The following is a 23,105-nucleotide window of genomic DNA, read 5'->3' on the forward strand; positions in this document are numbered from 1 at the left end:
TCGACATGGGAGGAAAAAACACCTGTCTGACTGATGAATCATCTCATTTTGAAACATTTTGAACATTTTTTAGTTGCTGAACAGAACACAAGGTTTTGAGGCTGACTCACTGCAGCTGCACATCCTCCTCTGATCTGAGACACAGTCAGATCTGTGGTTGGTTGTGCTGGTATGTGCTGCACTTAATTTATTATCACACTGCATCTTCTTACTGCCATACAATAGAGTTCATCTGTAATGAAAAATTCCTCTGTGCTTTTATACCATAATTTCAACACTCATGTATTTTAAGTGGTTTTCTCCAAACAAAACACTGATTCCTGCTTTGTGTTGTGTGCACAAAGACATTTTGATGAGGGTTATGCACTCTTCTACTCATGAACAGTTGGTGGCAGTAACATGCAAAGAGCAGGAATGTACCAAGCAAAGGCAGCAAAGAAAAAGATTGCACACCAGCAAACGTGGACATAAACAATGCAAACAATGCACTTTATTTTTATTAAATCAGCATTGCAAATGTTTAGGAAGTAGCCAACATTTTCTTCATCATGTTTGTTAGGCTGCAAGAATACACTAAAAAGTGTTTTGTTAAGAAACATGAACGCAACCAGAATTTTTGTTTACAAGATAAATCCATACAGTGCTGAAATGTTGAAATTTAAACTCTACTGAAATAATATCATGGAAATGTTTCATTTTGAAAGCCATCTTTCTGGATAAATGTGCTTTAAAGTTGCAGTAAGTAACTTGTATAAGAGTAATTTTTTGTCATGCTAAAATTGTCCCTATGCCCAGAGAAGCAGTACATAAAACATGTAATCTGTGGAAAAAAAAAAAAAAGAAAAAAAAAAAAAAAGACTACATGCTCCTACTGTGATTTGCAAGAATCCACTGCACCCGACACAAAACAACCAATCAGAGCCAGAGGAGCATCTGAAGGCAGTGGACATGAGGGTTTTCTGGTGATCTGTGGGTTAAGGTGCTGACGAGTGTCAAATATTAAAAAAAAAGACTATTACTGTACTATCTTTCATATTTTCATATTTCTATGAATTCCATTCATGTTAAACACTGTTGGATTGGATTGGTGAAATTCAGATGCCTCAATTTAAGATGACAGATTCACACTTCAATATGTGCCTGACTAAGAACACTTGATCCTTTTGTATTGTAGTCAGACTAGATGTAGACTGACAGAACCTGCTCGGACAGAGGCCTGATTGGTCGGTTGATTGGTCTTGTTCAAGTTACTTTTGAATTCAAACCAGTTCAGTTTGAGCAACTTGATTTTTGACTTGACCTGAATTTTACACCACAATTTCACCAACTGAATTTGAGAAACATGAATATAGTTCTCTTTTTAACACTGGACACTTGAATTTTCTTATTCATGCATTTCCTTATGCTTTATGGCTTAATGCCTTTGTTAGAGATTATAGGAAATGAGTACAGAGAGATATTTGGGACACTAAAGCAGGGATGTTGCAGTTCAATGTTCTTCTAAATTTGTGAACCCTAAAACAGTTAAAATTACATTTTTGAGACTGCATTACCTGAAATGACCTTCAGGAAATTTACAAAGCAGGTAAATTCAAACCAGACATTTAGCTTTCAAAGAAAAATATGTCAATGCTATAAATGTACTTTATCATAATGCTGAATGAAATCAAATAAATAAGTTGCAGATCACTGAGACATTAGAGTTAGTTCTCAAACTGTCACCACTTCCTCAGTTACATTTGACTGGTAAGGTTTGATCAATTCTGACACCAAAATTGTGTCCAACTCCAAATGTTGTAGAAACAAGGACAACGTGCCTCTTCACTGACTTCATATTACATCACATGACTAAATCCTTTCATTTTGATGCAGTGTGATCTTTTTAAGAAGCAGCAGGATGTCATTTTGAGTGGTGGGGAAGCTCTGCAACACTACAACAACTGGTTTATCAGTTTATCAACAGACATTATTGATAAGGTTCCAGTTTTTCTGTTTGTTTTTGGCTGCAGTGAACACATACAACCAGAGCAGAGAGCTGCAAACAGAAGTGTGGGCAGAGACAGCACAGAAAAACAGACGGCAGAAAATCCTACTTGACAGAAGGATATAGCCTATTTAGAAAATATCACAGCATGATGTGATGAACTGACACATTGACAAGATGTCTGTATCAGAGCAGAGCTCCAGCTGCACCTACTGCTCTCAACCGCACATAAATAATTGGTTTCAGCCATTTCAGGACAGCTAGAAGGGCTCTGCTCGTTAAAAGTTTGAAGTCATTTGTCCTAATGTGAGAAGGACTTGTAGAATTTCACCATATGACACAGGCGTCCCAGCAGGCTGTTTAGGGATGATTTAAGATTTTATTTTACTGTCTTCAAAGTGAGTCATTGTTAACAAAGAAGCTTGTTATGTCTCAGTTCATGCAACATAAAGGCTCTAGGGGAGTCATTTAACTGTTGTCAAGTTTGATCAGAAAACTATTCGCAAAAGGAGGATCACTGTAATGTTGTCTGCAGATAGAATTTCATATCACTGTTGCTGTTGATGTGCCAGTCGTGTGAAAGAAGTATGTGGAACATGTGGGTCAGTGGTGATGTCTTTGACTAACAGCTGACTGGCACATTTGGATGATATTGGCTTTTTATTGAAAATGTGATATTGACCAGACAGTGTGCCAATGCTGCATTGGATGTCAGCTGAGCCCTGTTTAAAGTTTCAGAAGCTTTTCCAATAAAATCAGGGGTAAAAGAACAACAACAACAGAAAAACATGCCATCCTTATAATGCAGGGGAGGATTTATTTTGGCAAGAAAATGATAAAATACTGAATAATAGCGCACCATGTCAGGAATGTAAAAATCTTCTTAACTGAAGTTGACCTAAGGAGGGCACTCAGTTGATCCATGGCCTGTTGCTGTTAAACTCTGCCCTCTAATGGTGCAGAGCTGCCATCACAGAAGTGTCCTTTTCAGCCATTGGTGAGTGACAGCCTCAACTAAAGTGGAGGCAAGGGGATAAGATAATAAATTGACTAGAATGTAAATGCTGATACAAAGATGCATTTATTGTCACTGTGACAATTCCAGACACCAAAAAGAGTTTCACTGTGTATGCATAGCCACATTGATACTGTGCACTCCTGACCCCTGGTGCTTCAAACTAGCACAACATGCTGTCAAGTGTTGATCATCCTCATCAGTATATTGAGATGAAAACAGATTTAAAAAGATAATTGGTAGTGAAGTCATACACATTAACAACATCAGCTCAATACAAATCACGAAATGACCATTCTGATCCGATCTGGTTCACTGACAACAATATAATACATTTTAAAAAATCAAGAACAAGAACAGCATATCAGACTTCAGGGACAGAACTATAAAGTCCAGGACTTGTTTCGTTCGTTCGTCATTCAATGGCTGACATGATAGAAAATAAGAACTGAACTCAAGACAGGAGACAAGCAGCAGAGGTAAGATAAAACAGGAGTTGTGAAATGAGTTCAGGATGCAAATATCATTTTAGTAGAGGGTAGATTCAAAAAACATGTTAAGATATCCACGTTCTATCAATGAACAGTATCTAGCAGCCATTGCTGAACCTTTGCTTCAATGCAGAAGGATTTTATTCCTTATTAGTTTTGTTCTTACACATCTTAGACTTATGAGGAGTTACGTTTGCTACAGTGGCTCTGGTGTTAATGTCAAAATAATTGTAATAGTATCTGGAGGCACTTACTGTAATGTGAAGTTTCGTGAATGTATTTAGCTGATGTGACATGAGCCCCAGCTCAATCCTGAGGATGACTTTGGTACTTGCTACTTTAGAAAGAATGGATGAAAGGAGAAGGATGAAAAGAACTATATGACTAAAGATGGGCCCTGACATTTCCACAGGGGTCGAACAACTTTTGACAATTTTTCAAACTACATTTGAAACAATTATCTCCCTCCATCCTTCTGCATATCTCTATGACATTAAGTCATTTTTACAAACAGTGGTCTGTGACATAGAGGTTGTTAGAGGTTGTGAAATGTGTGATTGTATCACGGATATTAATACATGAGCTGCAGGAACACTTCAGAAAACTGTTGTGGGGAACACAGGACACTGTGAGGGACCTTGGGAAGACAGGGATGAGCCCATGGTGGCAGCAGTGGCTGTATGGAGTCCTCTTTTACTCTTCTTCTCTTCATACAAGATAGAACTCATGATTGTGAAGATAATATATACGCAATAATGATATATTATGATTTCAAGTCACAGATGATGAGATTTTACACTGCAGAGGAGTTTTGTACGAGGAAAACATTTAGTGAAAGTTGATTTATGGATCAGCTTTAGAGTGGCTTGTTTGCTCTTGTTTCAACCAGTTGAGGAACTTTGCTAAACTCAGATCCATTGTGTTCCTGACTGCCGTGGAGAAGATGATCTTCTGGCATCTAAAAACCTGCAACTGAAAGACTGAGAAATAATAATTGCTCTTTGGATGGCCTGCTCACGTTTTACACATATTACAGCCATAAGTATGATTTGGGGGTCACTGGCAGACATTGTTTTCTTTTAAGGATGCACATGTCAAAGTGCTGGGAGTCACTGCAGGAAATGATTGCTGCATGAGCGGATAATGAGGAGTACCTGAAAGGCTGTACTCCGGGCAGCAAAGCCTCATTGAACTGTAGCTCGTTGTTTGTGTCTTCCGCCTGTTGATACTGCGTCAGAAAAGTGCAGACATATTTGAGACGAGAAAATACATCAGCATTTAAAATGGTCACATTCGACTGTTTGGCTGCGTTAGTTAGACGTTCAGAGTGAAGCACCCATCAAAAGTTCAAAAAGAAAAAAGAAAAAAGAGCTTTCCTTCACATGACTGTCGGCGCATGCGCAGTCAGCTGGTTGTAACTCGAAGTGTTCAATAATCTGTGAAGCTGTTTGCACTGGACATCTCGCAGCACAACGAGAAGAAACTAGTGTGTGCTGTGTTCTAGAACAGGGGGCGTCTTTCTCAGCAGGGTCCAGTGACAGAGCCTGACTGACGAGCAGCGATGAGCTTCTTTGGTTTTGGTCAAAGTGCGGACATCGATATAGTTCTGAATGACGCCGAGACGAGAAAGAAAGCTGAGCATAAAAGCGAAGACGGCAGGAAGGACAAATATTTTCTGTTTTACGACGGGGAAACGGTGTCGGGGAAAGTCAACGTTACTCTCAAGTACCCGGGAAAGAGGCTGGAGCACAACGGCATCAAGATCGAGTTTATCGGTCAGATAGGTGAGCGGCTGGCAGGCCTGCGCTCCACACGGAGCCCGCTGAGATAAGTGGCCAAACTAAGACAAGATATGTTCGGGGGCTAAGCTACAGGCGCCGAGTCCACCACCAAACACTCACACTCTGGGCTTTATTCACTTTATTGTCATAAGTAACGTGTGAGCCACTTCAACTGTACACTGGACTGTCGTAACAAGTGGCAGTTAGAAGTGTCTGGTCTCGTGACAGATTCGGGTGCAAGCTAACATCAGCTGACACATCAGCCATTGGCTAGCTGCCTCATTGACCTTTGACCCCTGTGTTTGAAACTGTTGAGCTGTTCTGTAGATTACAATTGTGACTTTCATAAAAAGAAGTAGTTTACGGATCAAAATCCAGGGCTGACTTTCCACATGATCGAATTAGTAGCAGGTTGCAAATAGAAGTTGTTGTTGTGCTGTTAGCAAACTCATCATGAACATGTCCAAATGATGATGCGACCAAAGGACGTTTCCCTGACTCATGCCTACAAGAATGAACTAGAACTGACGTTGAATTCAGCACAGGGGCAGTTTAAATCAGCACATTTACTGAATGACTGGATTTAAGTACAATTTTTAGGCCCTTATATTTTGCTAAAGTATTAACATTTTCTTGATATTTGAAAAGTACTTTATACTCCACCACATAGATCTGACAGCCATCATTACGTGTCACTTTGCAAATTAAGATTTTTACATAGAAAACATATTATGAGTTTATAAAATATAATTTATTGTTACAGATTAAACTGCCCTATAGTTTATTAAGTACTTGAAATGAGCTATACCTTGACCAGCTGCAGCTGAAGGACAAGATCAGCTTTACATGCTGAACGTTTGGTTGTGTTGCAGCTGTGTAAAAAACAGATGTAAAAAGTCATTTGAAATCTGCAGCTGATTGCACAAAGGTTATACAGTGTAAAGGCAGCCGGAGGGCCGCTTGACTGGAAAAGGATAACCCCTCATTCAGTCCAGCTATAGATTGTTTGCATTCTTTTAAAGGTACAAACTGTTCTATTTTAATGTCCTTTGTAATGAATTAAATGCAGCCTGGCGAGTTTAAGCTGAGTTTGCAGCAACAGTAAGGAGTTCCTCTTCATCCTTTTCAGGCCCTTAAAGCATAAATGCATCTTGGCATTTTTCACCCCTCCCTTTCCTGTTCACCACCATTTGTCTCCAAAGAAAAAAGAAGAAGTACTTTTGATCATGGCTAGAAGTGCAAAATGGTAGCTTTAAAGGTGGCCTCATTAAAAAGGAACAGAAGTAATTAATATGGTGTCCACAAAGGCTGTCCGCATCAGTTTGTTTCAAGCTGCAGTGGATGAACTGTGATGGCTCAGTCATTTGTTCATTAGCTGCTCCAGGTAAAACAGTTTAAGAAGATTTGACTCAACCAAAGTCAGAATAGATCTGTTTACTTGTGTCATCAGATCAAATCTTTTCTGTTTGCAGCTGTCAGCATTGAATGAAAAGCTTTGTCCAAACTTTTTCTAATGTTGTTATAAAACTGCTTCACTGCAGCTGTCTGATGCATTTGTGCGTGTTTTCCAGAGCTGTACTATGACAGAGGAAACCACCATGAGTTTGTGTCTCTTGTGAAAGACTTGGCTCGGCCGGGGGAGCTCACACAGTCACAGACGTTTGATTTTGAGTTCACACATGTGGAGAAACCCTACGAGTCTTACACCGGTCAGAACGTTAAACTACGGTAAGTTCTACTGTGTGTGCTCTCTGTGTTGTGTGCATGATTTTTTTGCCATGTTGATAGGTAGGAATTTCTCACAGACACTTTTATTTAATAGCACTGCACCTCATAGTTCAATACAACATTCACGTTGGCAGGCAAAGGGTTTTTTCACCAGCCTGAATCTCAGTTAAGTCAAACTTTTGTAGATACATTTCCTGAATGATTGGTTTGACTACAGTCAGCTGATGGCATGTTCCATCTAACTGATACAGCATACATCAAAGAGTAATTACTGAATACTTGTCATCATGCTATTTCTACACACCTTAATGTAGTGGAACAATTAGCATCTCACATACTAAAATGCTAACATCAACATGCTAAAGAAATAGTTTGATTTTTTGGGAAATATGGTTATTTGCTCTCTTGCTGAGAGGTCAAGGAGACAATCAACACCCTCTCTGTTTGTCTGTGGGGTTATATATAGAGCTATTTCATGGCCACCACCCATAAACCCTCACTCTGGTTTTTCCAAGGATCAAGCAAATTAGATAGTATTTTTTGTTTTGTTTTTGTTTTTTTTTTAAACTTTGAACAGATCCAGGCTAGCTGTTTCTCCCGGTTTCATGTCTTAACCTAAACTAAGCTAACAGTCTCCTGGCTTTAGCTTCATGTTTAGCACATAGACATGAGGGTAGTGTCAATGTAACTTCTGGCCAAAAAGTGAAATAAGTGCATTTCCCAAAATGTTGAAGTATTCCTCTAACATGTTTGGTAACTGCACAGCCAACACTAAGCCTGGTGAAGTCCTGCTCAGAATGATAAAATAAGGCAAGTCGGACAATGCAGAGCAGAGCCTGACGAGCTGAGTCTGACAAGTCCTAACATGGCCTCTGTAAGGGGATAAACCTTGACAAATGTCGAGTTAGTCTGACCTTTTTCATCCATCTAACAGCTTCTCTTAGTTATGTATTGAGCAGTACAGCCTAACAGAGCCACTCACTGTCTGACAGTGTTGTAGTCTGCTTTCATAGCCATGTGATCTTTTCTTCTAGCTACTTTCTGAGGGCGACAGTAAGCCGAAGACTGAGTGACATCAGCAAAGAGCTGGACATTGTGGTTCACACACTCAGCACTTACCCTGAGCTCAACTCCTCCATCAAGATGGAAGTGGGGATCGAGGATTGTCTACACATAGAGTTTGAGTACAATAAATCCAAGTATGATTTTCTTTGCACAATAATCCACTAGAATAACTCTCGATTCAGAATTGTATCTGTTAATTGTAGCTTTTTCCTTCATATCATTTGCTTGCAGGTATCACCTAAAAGATGTGATTGTAGGCAAGATTTACTTTCTGCTGGTGAGGATTAAGATCAAACATATGGAGATTGACATCATCAAGCGAGAGACTACTGGCACAGGGCCAAATGTCTACCATGAGAATGACACCATAGCAAAGTATGAAATCATGGATGGTGCACCAGTCAGAGGTAATGAGGCTTTTTACTGTCCTCAGTGGGGAATGAACTGTGTTTCTATTGTGACTGTCTGTCTGTCGCACACTAAATTTGCTTCTGACTTGTGCTGCAGGAGAGTCCATCCCCATAAGGCTGTTTCTAGCGGGCTATGAGATGACACCCACCATGAGGGACATTAACAAGAAGTTCTCGGTGCGGTATTACCTCAACCTGGTCCTCATTGATGAGGAGGAAAGGCGCTATTTCAAACAGCAGGTAAACATACAATGCTGTACTAAGTCCATTTATTTGTGGTGATATCAACATTGAGCACCACATTACAGATTTTCAATTTTTGTCTCCTTAAAATGAGTACATTTGTACTTAATTGTAGAGCTCTATGCAGTGATTTGTTCAGTCCCACCTTGCATCCTCTGTCTCTCTCTCCTGTCTTTTTCTGTCTGTCTCTCTCTTTCTCTCTCTCTTCCTCCTTCCCTCCCTCTCTTAGCACAGTTCCCTATCATCATCGTCATTACATGATGACATCATTGTCATGTCATTAATCTTGTGTTGTATTTTTGCAGGAGATCACACTGTGGAGGAAAGGTGACATAGTGAGGAAGAGCATGTCTCACCAAGCGGCCATCGCTTCCCAGCGCTTTGAAGGCTCCTCCAACACAGAGAAGTCCCAGACCTACAGCAATGAAGAAGACCTCAGCTAAAGCCCAGCACTGACCTCACCCTCCTGCAGTGAGTGTCTGAGCAAACACAGTGCAGAAATTGTTGGTAAATTCTGAATGTGAATGTCATTTGTTTGCATTGAGTGAGTGAGTGAGTGAGTGAGTGAGTGAGTGTGTGTGTGTGTGTGTGTGTGTGTGTGTGTGTGTGAGTGAGAGAGAGAGAAGGGAACAAACAGTCAGACCAAGCTCAGGCTGTAGTTGCAAGTGTTTGCTTGTTTGTTTTAGTCACCTTGAAGTACCAGCTGGGTGGAGTTTACCACATTTAGACTGATCAGACAGTGTCAACAAATTTCTCTGTCACAAAGAAACTGCACAAAATTGACTTTTAAGTGTGTGACTTAATTTTTTGGGGGGCAACTTTTATTGTACAGTTCAGTGAGGCAAACTTCACCTGTTAGATGCACTTAAATATCATTTGCAAATACTGTTTGACCAATATCTTGAATTCATGTGTGTGTATGAATGTACAGTATGTGGCAGAGAGCCACCTCGGGTGTATTTCTGACGTGACCTTTGCTTCAAACTACTTACTTGGCTGGAAGATTGCGCTGTGTAGATACATACAGTATACATGCAGTGTAGAGTCATACAGTAGGTTTCTAAAAAACGTGTCAACAATAGGAATGTGAAATTGATTCAGTATCATTCATTATTTTGCTGCCATGCCTTCCTTTCATTAAGTTTTCATCTAAGAAAATTAGTAAAAAAATTTTGTCTCTTAATTTTAAAAAGCAATGATTGAAGTAATAAACACAAGTATAAAATTTCAGACATGCTCTAAATTAAAGGAAAAACATTTACATATTTGCATAAGACAAAGCTTTAGATATTTTCATACATTCCATACATCAAAAAAAGACATGACTTTAGAGTATTTATTTTTGAAGAGGATTCCATTTTTAACCAGCTTGGTTGTGGCTTGGTGTCAGGTGTTGCCACTGCTGCTAAAACAAATTGTACTTGTCAGTGCTGTGCAATTTTACATCCTACATCCATCATTGTTCCAGTCTCTGATAGCTGAAGCCCTGCTTTCTTAGTTGCCCTATGATGTCATGCTTTTTCTTCTCTCAGTGCTGTTAATTAACTCAATGGACTCGTGGCAGGGTTCAGGAGTAGAGTGAAAATGAGACAATACCCTGGCATTACTTCACATCTAAGACAGACAATATTACACCTGTGTTCAGCGACAAAGTCAGCATAGATGCTTGTGAGTCCTGCCTCTTAATAGGCTGCTGAGTCTGGCCCGTTTGGTTAGTTAGCTTTGTGCCAAAATGTTTCCGTGCAGTACCACAGAATAATAACCACAGCGTACTGCAAAGCCCTTTCTTCCTATTTAGGCTGTGCTTATCAGTTTCCATCATCCATCACAGTTACCTTTCTGATGGTAAAAAATGGGTTTGTTGTAAAGGTGGTATCAAAAATGTTATTGTGGAAAAAAAAATGAATTGTATAAGAAAGGCTTCTCAGAAATGGAAGAATCCCAAACTCTATATACAGTGCTTAACAAATTTATTAGACCACCACCCAAAGTAAGGTTTATGCCACAGCTGCCTTAAATTAACAGCATTGGTAATTACCAAAATCTTTTTTTTTTTGTTTCTGTAATGGTTAATACACCAATATGTAGAAGCTCTTAAACCGAAATGATATTTTTAATGCTAAAATATAATTATTATTGTTATCCATGAATTTTCAAATTTACTGATTTACAAAAAAACTGAAAAAATAGTAAAGCACATTATTATTTCTTGATTAATGTGTCAAATTATAGTTATTTAATAGCATTCCTGAACAGAAAAATTAGTTTTAATGGTTTAATGTTATGCTTGATTAATTTCTTACTTCTCAGGGAAGCCCAGTGAGCCGGCTCAAATTTGAAAGAAAAAATTGATTTTGAAAAAAAAGGTGAATTCAGTTTGAAATTCCTCATTCCTGTTCAAAATGGTAACACATCGAGAGCTCACTGAAAATGAAAGAGTCCGCATTAAAGCACTTGATGATGCTGGATGGTCTCTGAGACAAATAGGGAAAGATATAAAGTGTTCTCACAGTGTGGTCAAGTATGCTTTGGAGTCAATTGCTGAGAGTGGTACTTACAAAATGCGGCAAGATAGAGGCAGAAAATGAAAGTTAACTGAAGCAGATGTCAGACACCTCAAGATTTTAAGTACTAGAGACAGAAGGAAGACCACTGCCGATCTTCAGGCGGAGATGAATGCTTCTAGATCAGAGTCTGAGAAAGTCTCCAGAGTGACCATAAGCAGACGACTGACGGAACAAGGCTTAAAGGGAAGAATAGCTGCTAAGAAGCCATTATTGAGGCCTGCAAACATCCAGAAACACCAGGGAGCCAGGGAGCACAAACACTGTTGATGACTGGAAGAAGGTACTCCATACTCTGTTCGGTCAGCATCGTCGTGTTTATGTCCGCAGAAAAGCTGGAGAACATTTTGATGCCAGATGCATTGCACCCACAGTGAAACATGGTGGAGATTCCATTATGGTATGGGGTTCCATCTGTGGAAACAGCGTGGGCAAGTTAGTGAAAATCGATGGTATCATGAACAAGACCGCCTACCACAACATCTTAGTGCATCATGGAATTCCTTCTGGACTGAATCTGATTGGGCGTGGGTTCATATACCAACAAGACAATGACCCCAAGCATACGTCAATGCTGTGCAGAGACTATTTGACCAAGAAAAAGGAATCTGGAGTCCTGGAACTGATGGACTGGACTGGCCAAGTCAAAGTCCGGAATTGAATCCTATTGAACAAATTTGGGATTTAGTAGATTCAAAGATTGATCGCACAAGAGTTTCATCTAAAATAAGTCTGTGGGAACAGCTAGAAACTATTTGGAACTCAATAACAAAAGAGACTGTTGAAAAGTACATAAAAACAATGCCAGCAAGAATGCAAGCTGTTATCAAGGCCAAAGGAGGCCATATTAAATATTAAGTTTTTTGGTTATTAAGTGTGAAAAAGGACCATTAGTTGTTTCAGTTTGTTATTTGCCGAATAAATAACAATAATATTTTTAGTTTTAAACAAGTTTTTGAAAGCTAAAATATTTGTGATTTCTCGTTCTTATGACAGGTGGTCTAATAAATTTGTTAATCACTGTATTTCTAGGCATAATCAGGTTTTTGTTGCTTCTGGTCAGCCAGAGTAGATAATTGAGTTCCTGTGCCATTACTTCTTTTTGTTTTGTTCCCTTTGCTAAAGTAGATTTTCTCTCTCCTGAAAAGAGCACACTAGTGAGTACAAAGCACTGCAGCACTGAAACTGAACCCCAGCACTCAGCCTGTTGTCCTGACATTGCCCAAGCCTGCACCTATTTGCTTGACAAGCTTGTGCGGTGCAACTTGGCACAATCTATCACTGTGTATCATATTAAAGTATTAGACATTTTTCTGTTTTGTATTTTTCCTGGCATTAGTTTTTCGTACGCTGCTGTTGTGCTAAAACGACGTATCCACTTTTACCAAACTGCTGTTCAGGTAACTGCTAAAATAGAGGATACACCTATTGATTGATCTGAGCCAGGAAGACGCTTTTATTTGGATTCATGTAGCTTGACTTAAGGGCTGACAGAGTTTTCCCTCTTTAGAGATTCTTCCATCCATGTCATTGATGGTTGAATAAATCACTGCCTTTTAAACTGAGATGTAATTTGTATTAAGGGACTGTGTTAAAATTATTTGGGTGGGGAAAGGCGATGGACCTGAAGTTTGTTTTCGACCCGCCCTTAGAAAAAAATTACAATGCTCTTCCCTTCAAATTTCTAAACTCAACCCTGATTTCAAGCTCAGTATGTTAGCAGGTCAATAATTTTTACATAGCCTAGATTACACATAAGGAGTGGGATTGGTAATTGCCAGTTTTGTGGTAAGCATAACAAATAGTGCATTCTGTTAACCAAATGTTCCATCTGCTACTCTATTTTTGAACCAAGAGCAACAAAATGAACAGTTATTACCACTGTCACTGAAGCTCTGTGGCTACTGAAGGGCCTCAATATTTTCACTTTACCTGCTGGGAGAATAGGTTGGGATGTGCTGAACATGCATGATATTATAGGTTATATATATAGGTTAAAGGCTCTATATGATACTGGACATTTAACATTTCTGTTGTTCTTTCTAAGTGCAGGATAAAGTGAAGTTGACCATTGGCTCGTGAAAAGGTGGCAGGCTCTTTGCTTGTGTTCAGACAGAGTTAGAATTAGGTTTTCACACACAAGGAATTAGCTTTGGTATTTTGGTGGATAACAATAAATACAGTAGTGGAAGCAAAAGAAAGAATATAAAAGTACTCCAGAAGTCAGGAATACTTTTTAAAAAATATTTTAATAATCTACAATAAAAAAAATCTAACATTATATATCAAAAATGTAAAATGTGAGATGTACAGTACTAGAAAATGTAAACTAGAAATGAAGAAGATGGGATGTGCAAAATACAGACAGCACACAGGCGGTATGATTGCATGCAGGACTCATGGAAAGATGCAGCCACACACAAATTTGCCTGTAGAGTCATAAATTGACATAAGTCTCAGCGGCCAGGCAGAAGCATTTTCACATATTGTGGGTGCTTTAACACACTTTTAGAGAGATAAGGGTTCTAACTAACTATAAATATACACATCTACAATTCTGAAAACTGGTGACATGGACCCACTAGCTAATAGAAAATATAGACATGATACAGAGAAATGATTGTTGCCCTCTGCATATTGCAAAACACACCTTTACGGTCCATGGTGCACTCAAAAGACATGTTTCTGATCTAATTAACTAACTGATATACTTCACACGACAGAATATAAATCTTGGGTATGGAAAAGTAAAATATCATTCCCTATATAACTCTCCCTCTTCTCTGACCCCACCTCGCTTCCTAATAATTTTCTTACAGTCCATAAATTGTACAGAATGTGTTCTACATTGTTTTCCTGCCTAACTATGCATCCTTTGTTTTGGCAGTTACCTCCATTGAAACAATAGCACTTCACTGAAATCTATTGAGGGGAAAACGGTACCATTCAAGTAACCCAAAGCAACTTTGGACTGCAGCCAGTACATGTTTTTATTGTAGTTGTTCTGTTACGTGGCTGTTTTTGTATTTTTTGCCAGTACTGGTACAAACACAGCAGCTAAACTAACCCTGTTCATTCTGCAGAGTAAACCGTGATTAAAATAGGAAAGAAAATGATGAAATGTACAGTGTAAATGCACAATCTAAATGCAACTCTCCTCCTCTCCTGTTAATGTTCATGTCATATTTTATCTTCCTGTCTATAAATGTTGATTTTAATCATTTTATATTCCTGTTTTACTTTGAATTAAAAGGAAGTAACTGAAAAGCACATCTCCTCTGTGTTAATTGCTTAACATTGATTTGCAACTGTTCAGTCTTTTCTTTGTGATTAGCACATTTATTTTCTTCCAAAAAATCTCTTACTTTTTTCAGATGCATTTATGAAGAGCTAATGTTTGCTCGCTGCATATTTTCAATCTCTGTTCATTTTGTTGGAATTATTTGTTTGTTGATTGTACACAGTCAATGCCTCATTGTCATAAATTGTCATATATTGTCTAATCCACAGAAATTCTCACTGTGTGGAACAAATATTGCCACTAGAGGGCAGGTTTGGATCAGACTTCTTTATGAACTATATTTTCTGGGCAAGTCATGACATAATTTTTGTTAATAAAGCCATTTTTAATCTGCTTTATTTAAAAATGTAACAGATTATGAGTACTGAGGGACATTTGGACACAGTGATAATCCATCATTATCATTACCTGTAAACGTGTAATTTAAAGTTGCCAGCCCTTCAAAGAGTGTAATCAAAGCTATGTTGTCTCAGAAATAAAGCAGAAACTTGTCACTCCTGGGGCAAATCTACCTTTAAGCAGGTTGGAAACAACTAAAAGTATTTCCAGTGACATTCATCAAGTGAAACTCTAGCAGTTGAATATAGATTTCACAGGATTTATATTATTCAGTGTTATTATATGATGAATGGGCTTTCTCAGTATCTAGAAAAAAATGTCTGCTATGTAAAACCTTGCTGTTCAAGAAAAAAGTGTTCTGAATGAATGCAGAGTGAAGTTTCTATTATATAGTGGCACATCTCTGATTTTCTTTGTGTGCAACAGGAGAATAGTGGCACAAGAGAAGGCGGACATCATCAAAATGCTCAACCATGTTCACCAGACAGAAGTAACAACTGCCAAGTCTGGATGGAAGCTGAAAGAGATTCAATTCAGCTTTAAGAAAAGCTGAAGAAGAATCTCTTCTCAGTACGAAACTGCTTTTAACTGTCTGTCCTCACATGGATCATGACAGTTATTACACACGTCCATGCAGTTATACCTGTCTAAATTCATCTTTGCTGTGAAAACAAATATAATGGCAACATGCCTTGAAGTTGATAGAGGTGAAATTCAAATGAATATGGTTTTTTAAAACCAGTGGGTAATATACAGTTTTTATTTACTTCATACTATTGCATATTTTAATTGATTGATATGTAGTCCTTGAACAATTAAGTACATCATGTAGCTTGTTGAAATTAAACAAGTGACCCATGATGACATGTGACTGACATACCTTTATCTATGTATAAACTGTAAAAAGTGCATTAATTGTGTTTCTGAGAATTTACGTGTTTGTTTGCGCAGTTCATGAAAGTCCCTAAGTGTGTAATCACAGTGCAGAGGGATAACTCAAAGAGAGTATACCATGTACAAAATGTGTGAATCAAACAAGCAGAGGTCCTTCATGATTCAAGATGTCTTGTGGATGGAGCGTCTTGTGATAGTGAAGAAATGAGAGTCAAGCATACAGACTGGCAGGTCATTTGTTATTGGTGGCCGTTTCTTCTTGCTGACAGTAAGGTTGTTCACTTTTTTCCTCAGACTAAGGAGGTCTGTCACTGAAGCCTTCAAGGTGGAAAGTTAACTGAGAAGTCTGAGCAGAGCAGAAGCAGGGACGTCAGACTTGGTGACCAGGTTGAAATTTCCTCCTCTCTTCCTTACATTGTCTTTTATTACATTCCTGGAACTATACAGGATTTTTAGTATCCTCCACCGGCCACTTGATCTATTTTACCAGTTAACTAGGTTTACTTGTCAGCCTGCCAACCTCATAAGTACAATTCTGCCAGTAATTGGTCCCAAACTTAGGGTCTATCTTTCAAGGACATACCTAAAAATGAACAATTATGTCATGTTGCAGATGACCAGATCTGCGTAACAGTTGAAATGTGTTTTGGACCTTTCTGTACAGCACTTTTTCAGATCATTGATAATTGGGAATATCTCACATGAGTGGCTTGCTTCAAGCCACTGCACATTGTAAAATGTGGAGTATGATCATTTCAGGACCTACTGTTGTATATTTACATGAATGCCTGAGCTCATTTTCTCAGTGTGACACAGCCTCTGTTCAATTTCAGATAACAAATATTTCTTCTTTTATGATCCAGGATCAGCTTTTGTTTAGTAGTGCTGTCTAAAAACGGGACATCCTTGTGGATATGGGGCTAAACATAGACACTGAAGAAAAGAGATGTGCGAGTGACACCGATGAGGTGATGTTGGGGGTAATAATGCACTTACCTGTTGTGGACTCAGTTCTCTCTTTGAATCCCCCTCTGAAGAGAAGCACATTGCTTTCAGAAGATCACATTGCTTCTGTACAGTACCTATATACGCATGTGACTGAAGCAGCTCAAAATTCTTTCACTTCTCATATCTATGATTAGAAGATCTCTTACATTTCATGGCCCCGGGGAAGACCCAGGACACGCTGGAGTGACTATGTCTCTCGGCTGGCCTGGGAACGCCTCGGGGTCCCCCCGGATGAGCTGGAGGAAGTGTCCGGGGAGAGGGAAGTTTGGGCGTCCCTGCTTAGACTGCTGCCCCCGCGACCCGGCCCCGGATAAGCGGGTGGAAATGGATGGATGGATCATTACATTTCATAACAATGTTGAATCTTTTTTCTCTGGGTTAATTGACACGTTTCTTGTTAGTTGTTTGTGTTGAAATGATGTGCTAACTTGTAGGCAGTATGGAGGTAAATGGTTCATCTGACAGTCTACACCAGCTGTTTTTGCATCATGCCTGAACAAGCCACTGCAAACACTAAACTGTTTGGGAAAAATAAATGCGTTAATGCAGCCAAGCTGTACCATGTAAGCACTGAGAGAAAAGTGCTAGTTATCTTTCATTCATCCAGGCTGCTCTGCACCCACATACTGTGATGCTAAACAATTGTTACAGATAGAGATAAAGATAGTGAATTTTTGCTCTCTGACAGTATATGCTACCACTCTACTGGCTTATCTTAAGGAAAGACTCTGAAATACCTTTACATTAGGTTTGTAAAGAAAGCCAAGAGTCTTCCTTGAGTGTGAAAGTTCAAACTTGAGGGGGAAAAAAATCCCTCAAGATCCACTTACTAGCTTTTAGAGAAATATTTATGCCCCTGTTTGGCTCTTACAGTTTCATTAAGAGTTCCCCACTTTTGTTGCATTTTTGCATTGTTGCATTATTTCTACAATGCCTTCATGTGCACCTCCTGTGTTCCTTCTAACTTTAAAATTAACACATATTTCTTGCCTTGTTTACAGTATTTTAAGTGGTATAATGTGCCATCAGGTAGCCAAACTGGATGTGAAAAGCCCCTGGCCATAAGCATTCAAGCATGTTCAACACAGCCTTTGCACAGCTTGACAAACTATGGCTTCATATGGCACATTTCTATGCTAAATTTAGCTTGTTATTGACCATTATTTGGGTTTACTCAACTAAACGTCAAAACCGCAAATTGGGCTTTGAAAATATTGGTGATTTCATTGACCTTGTATTTTAAAGATAAGTTTACTGGCTACACCTCAAGAGTGGTGAGTCATTGCAGATTAGCTTAGCATTAGACTAATAACTTGGCTAGTTAATTGCATATTTCAGAACTACAAATCCATCCATTTGCTTATCTTGGTTTTAGCTGGCAAAAACTGACCCTGATTTATTTATTTATTTTAGAAAAAGAAGTTAGAAAGTGATTTTTGCTTTGTTTCAGAAATGTAATTCTTGTAAGATCTTTTATGTTAGAGATGCAGCATGAATGGGGGGGAAAAATTGTCTTCAGCTGAGCTATCTAAGCATTGTTAAATTAACTCATTATGCGACTTTCATAGTCTCAATAATTTTCATTCACAGCCAGAGGTGTTCCTAAAAGTCCAGGTCTTGGCAACTGAAGTACAATCGCAAACTGCTCTTTCACTTGTCTAATACTCTCAGCTGTTTGAAAGGTTCGTGGTCATTTATCCGACAGCACATGAAGGCAGCACAGAGATAGCGCTGCTCGTCTGCTCCAGTCAGGATCCGCTACGAGGTGTGCTCTCCATTGAGTTGCACACGGTGTAGAGCCTCTTGACAAGTTTTAACCTGGAAATAGCGTCCTCAGACTCCGGCGAAAGACGACTATATTCGGACTTTTATTTCGAAAGGGAGGGAATTTCTGGAGGACGTTAATTGTCCCCAGAACTGAAGAGAGCAGCTATTGAGTCAACGCTGCCTGGGAGCCGTGTTGTCCCGGGGGAGCCTTTTTTTTTTGTTTAGGGGTAACGTTAACCTCACAGTGAATACCACTGGCGCGGTTTCCTTCAGCTCGGAGAGTAAGTGAAAAATATTCTGAAATACTTTCTGCCTGACGTGTTTGTGTCTGCTGGGTTAAGCTGTGATGAGGGAATTTCACAGCGGTGAGGCGCCAGACGGAGACAGCGAAAGCTAAGCTCATCTCACAAACCATCGGTGGTCAGCGACCACAGCCTCGACCACAAAACACAGGTACTTGTACTTTAATTTGGCACGTTCATGCTACCTGCACGTGGTGTGTTTTGCAGTCTTTCACACTGCCTTGTTAGACAACGTTATGTCGGTCTGTAGTTGGTGTTTAGCGGCCAGACAGTGAGATCTGCTTACGTTAATGTTAGACGGCGAGCGTGTGTGTGTGTGTGTGTGTGTGTGTGTCTCAGTGTCTCAGTCAGTATGAGAGAGAGTGAGTGAGAGAGGGAGAGGGGGTGGCGTTTGTAAAGGGGGTACTGGCCTAAGCGAGAATAACGTCTCCTCAGCTAGTCGTGGCATGCATGGAGTTGTCTAATCGGATCCCTCCGTTGTAAGAGATTTGTGTACAGAACCCCATTCAAAAATGTGGCAATTTAACGCTACTTTGAGTTCAACGCTCCTCTTACAAGATCCACAAAATAGCGATTGAGTAATATTTAATATTTTATTCTTGTTCGGCTGTACAAGCAACAATTACCAACTCGATTTAAAACCCCAAGAACTGATATTAGAAGTTTTATATATATGTACTCTGTTCAGTTGGTGGATCACCTGGAGACCATGTCGAGTCATGAGAGATTATCGGTTGTCTTTTTAGCTATTGCTGAACATCAAACGAAGAAAACATTTAACTCCTAGATTTTTAACTGAGTGTGGTTTATGGGGTCCTCCACGCTTGAGAAGTGCATGTGTGAGATATGATGAGCTGGTATGATGAAATCTAACTAGTTTGTGCCAGTCTGGCTGCAAACTATTGATTTGCTATTTCGTGGTAAACTATCCTAACATTAGCAGCTTTACTGACAGGGTGACACTTGTTTCATTTATGATACTGTAGTGGCCCTACTGCTTCTATCAGAAAAGATAGGTCTGGTTTTTCTATTTGGCATTCTCTTGCACAATAATTTGATATGAAATGTTGAATCCTAAATTGGTCTGATCCAGGAGGGACTCTTAAAAGCTACCCACTCCCCAATAAGTTGTTTGATCCACAGTTCCAGTGGTCTTCTGATGCTTCACTCCCTGTGTTAGATTAGGATGCAATCAGATATGCATAAAAGCCTTTAATTCTTATTTAACCAGGCAAACCAACTACAAACAAGGAAGGATATTCATGTTGTTCATATCCTTGCTGCACAGCACGGCAACAGCATGGCTATACCATTGAGAATCATCTCCAGTGGAGTGTTTGGCTCCTTAATGCCTTGCTAAGGGGCACTTTGAGCATAGTTTTCTCAGGAGGACTGAGTGTTTTCCAATCCTCTCCCTTGTGCAACATTTTCTGGTCAGCATGACTAATTAGTTCTAGCAACACTCCTCTAAAACCTATTACATTTCTGCCTCGACCGTGACAGGGGTTGAACAGTTTACAAGTCATGGTTCATTATGTATTTTGCTGTTGAGGGTCACAGTTCAGTGGAGCATCAGGAAACATACCTGAGCTTGTGTGCGTGTGCGTGCGTGTGCGTGCGTGTGTGTACGCATGCACATATGTGTGACTACAAACACAGTAATGTCTTATCTGCATTTGTACAACTGTGCGTGCTCCTAGCATGTTGGTGCTTGATGTTATTTTGTAGCCCTCTTCTCTAGTTTATCATTTCCTCTCTCAAGAAATAACCCCGCTTGACTCTGGTTTGTATTTTACAGTTTTCACTTTAATTTTCACAACCCTTACTCGCACTATGAGGGATAAAAAGGCTAAACCGTTACGTACTTTGTTGCAAAATCCATAATTTCTGTCAACAATATAGTGTTCGAAGGGGAGCTGTTAATTTCTGGGCAGAAATTTGATTCTTTCTGGTGTTTTTAATGAAATCTAATGTTACACTGGTGAGACCTTTGACCAAGTGGGTCATTGATCAGTATGAATGTTATATCAGTGTGTGTTGACCTTATGAAGTACAGGCCACTTGTCATGAGGGTTGCTGATGTAGCTAACCACAATTATCATAACAATAAATTTTCATGTCAATTATAACTTCATTTCTTTTGTACGCAGTTGTATAGAAATAACAATAGAGGTAATTTGGGGTCTGAGACTTGCACCATTCAGTGAGTTATTTAAATAAATAATAAATAACAAATAGTTCTTCTTTTATTGGAGTTTAACAATACTGACTTTTATTTGAAGATTTAGACAATGATTCATGTGCAATGATGCTGTAATTGCAATTTTGATACATATTCTGTTCTTAGCTGACAGGGCATCAGAGCAAGATGATTCATTTTAACTGAAAACATAGCTGGAGAAGTTTTCCAGCTAGATAGATATAGCAGACATTCTAGAGCCTAAATTACTCAAGAAATGGCTTTTGAATATTTTGCCTAATTAAACACTACCTTTTTTCATCTGATATATACCACAGAAACATTTCTATTCAAAACCACTTGAAAAATACATGAAATTTCAAGTTGCCATGTCTTCCAACTCTTAGAGGCCATTGTATCAGGTGATTACTGCCAGCAAACTGGCTCCTCTACTCAGTCTATTCAATTTGGTGCGGCAGATTAATGTGACTTCATTTAAATGATATAGAGGTTGAGAGGGAACTGTTTGGCCTCGTCTCAACAATTTGTTTACCTACAGAGTCTCAGTGTAACAGCCGTCTTAGTGAACAGAGGACGGAGCATAAATTCTGATTTATTTGGCTCTAAAACACTCTGTCTCATTGCATAAAGTACATAACAGACAGCTGTTGATTGAAAGCTGTTTAATCGGTCTTTGTTGTGGATTTCAGCACTTTTTTGCTTTAAATTGGGTCTGTAGAGGAGGAGTATGGTTTATTCCTTAATAAAATATGACACATTGTTTCATTTGTGGCTACTGTGAAATTAAATGAATTTTCCTAACAAGACTGTTCACATTTCCAAAGTAAGGTACTAGATAGAAGCAAATGAGCAAAGCTTATGCCACTGCCACAAGCTTGGACAGCTGGCTGCAGCTGAAATAACACACTCTGTGGTGGAATAGATAAGACTGACAATTTCAGATTCACTGCTGTGGTAACTTCAGGATTAGCCATATCTTAACAAACAGAGGGTATGAGTAGTTGTAACTGTTTATCGCTGGCGCAAATCTTGGAGACTGCAGCACATTTGTCACACAAGTTAAGCTGTTGCATTGGAGTCTGAGCTAAGGTTTTGTATCAGTGGACAAGTGAAAGGCAGACAAAATACAACAATTTACATTCCAGTAGTGAAGAAGACATATTAAGAGTGGCAGAGAAACAGACTGCGAAACTTGCCTAAGGTGCATCAGTGATTCTATTCAGTGGCCTGAACATACCTACCTACCTAGAGAATAATAACTACTCAAAGCCTTTTTCAAATACTTCATCTGCAGCAGACTTTAGCCAAGCTAGCAGCATGGCTGTATGGGTAGCACCTCTATACGTCCATTACTTTGTTCCAGACTGAAATATTTAAAAATCTGTTGGTGGATTGTCATGAATTTCTCGGTCCCCAAAGGACAAGTCTTTCTGACTTAGGTCATCCTCTGCTTTTTATTGCACTAATGGATGCCATTTTCCTTAAAGAGAAAGAGAAAGGTACCAAAGCCCAACCCCTTCACATTTGGTATCATTGAAAAGCCCTAAATGTTATCTGTAGATAGCAAAAGGAGTTAATTCAGTAGAATGCAGTGGGTGTGAGGTTTTCAAATGTCCTCCACAGAGGACAAATTTGAACTACTGGTAGTCAGGAGGACATTCATGTCCCCCACAGGATGAATGGTAATAATTCAATCCTTTAATTTCTCTGCATGTTCCGTCAGGTCAGAATTTTAATTTGTCCGTTACTTTACTTTTATATGCCCTTCTGACCAAATATCTGCAAAACAAATTACATTGCCTCAGGCGGACTTTGTGTTTAGTGCTTATTAGCAAATGTTAGCATGCTAACACTCTAAACTAAGATGGTAAACAGAGCTGCTAAGAAGAAGAAGAAGAATCAGAGGGACAGTCCCCTTTATTTGTCACACAGATACATCCATGCACACACACGCCACGCCATGGTGAAATTTGTCTTCCGCCTTTAACCCATCGTGGTCGTCCTTCCTCCGCA

At 39.2% G+C, this 23,105-nt stretch overlaps 2 protein-coding genes across 3 annotated transcripts in view; both read left to right on the top strand.

Moving 5' to 3' along the window:
- The first annotated feature begins 4,884 nt into the window (after window positions 1–4,884).
- On the top strand, window positions 4,885–11,074 carry vps26bl (vacuolar protein sorting 26 homolog B, like). The gene is made up of 6 exons (XM_076750570.1): window positions 4,885–5,274; window positions 6,843–6,999; window positions 8,034–8,198; window positions 8,296–8,471; window positions 8,572–8,714; window positions 9,023–11,074. The coding sequence occupies exons 1-6, from the start codon at window positions 5,052–5,054 to the stop codon at window positions 9,158–9,160; spliced, it is 1,002 nt and encodes a 333-aa protein (XP_076606685.1). The 5' UTR covers window positions 4,885–5,051; the 3' UTR covers window positions 9,161–11,074.
- A 7,534-nt stretch (window positions 11,075–18,608) lies between these two features.
- The window catches only part of arhgap32b (Rho GTPase activating protein 32b), a 120,768-nt gene continuing 116,271 nt past the window's right edge, over window positions 18,609–23,105 (top strand). Inside the window, exon 1 of one of the 2 annotated variants that reach the window (XM_076751109.1) lies at window positions 18,609–19,043. The gene's annotated coding sequence lies outside the window, so the exon portion shown is untranslated. The remainder of the gene's footprint in view (window positions 19,044–23,105) is intronic. The other variant, XM_076751110.1, reaches the window with a different exon arrangement.

This window comes from Chaetodon auriga, chromosome 15 (genome assembly GCF_051107435.1).
Source record: "Chaetodon auriga isolate fChaAug3 chromosome 15, fChaAug3.hap1, whole genome shotgun sequence".
Lineage (NCBI taxonomy): Eukaryota > Metazoa > Chordata > Actinopteri > Chaetodontiformes > Chaetodontidae > Chaetodon > Chaetodon auriga.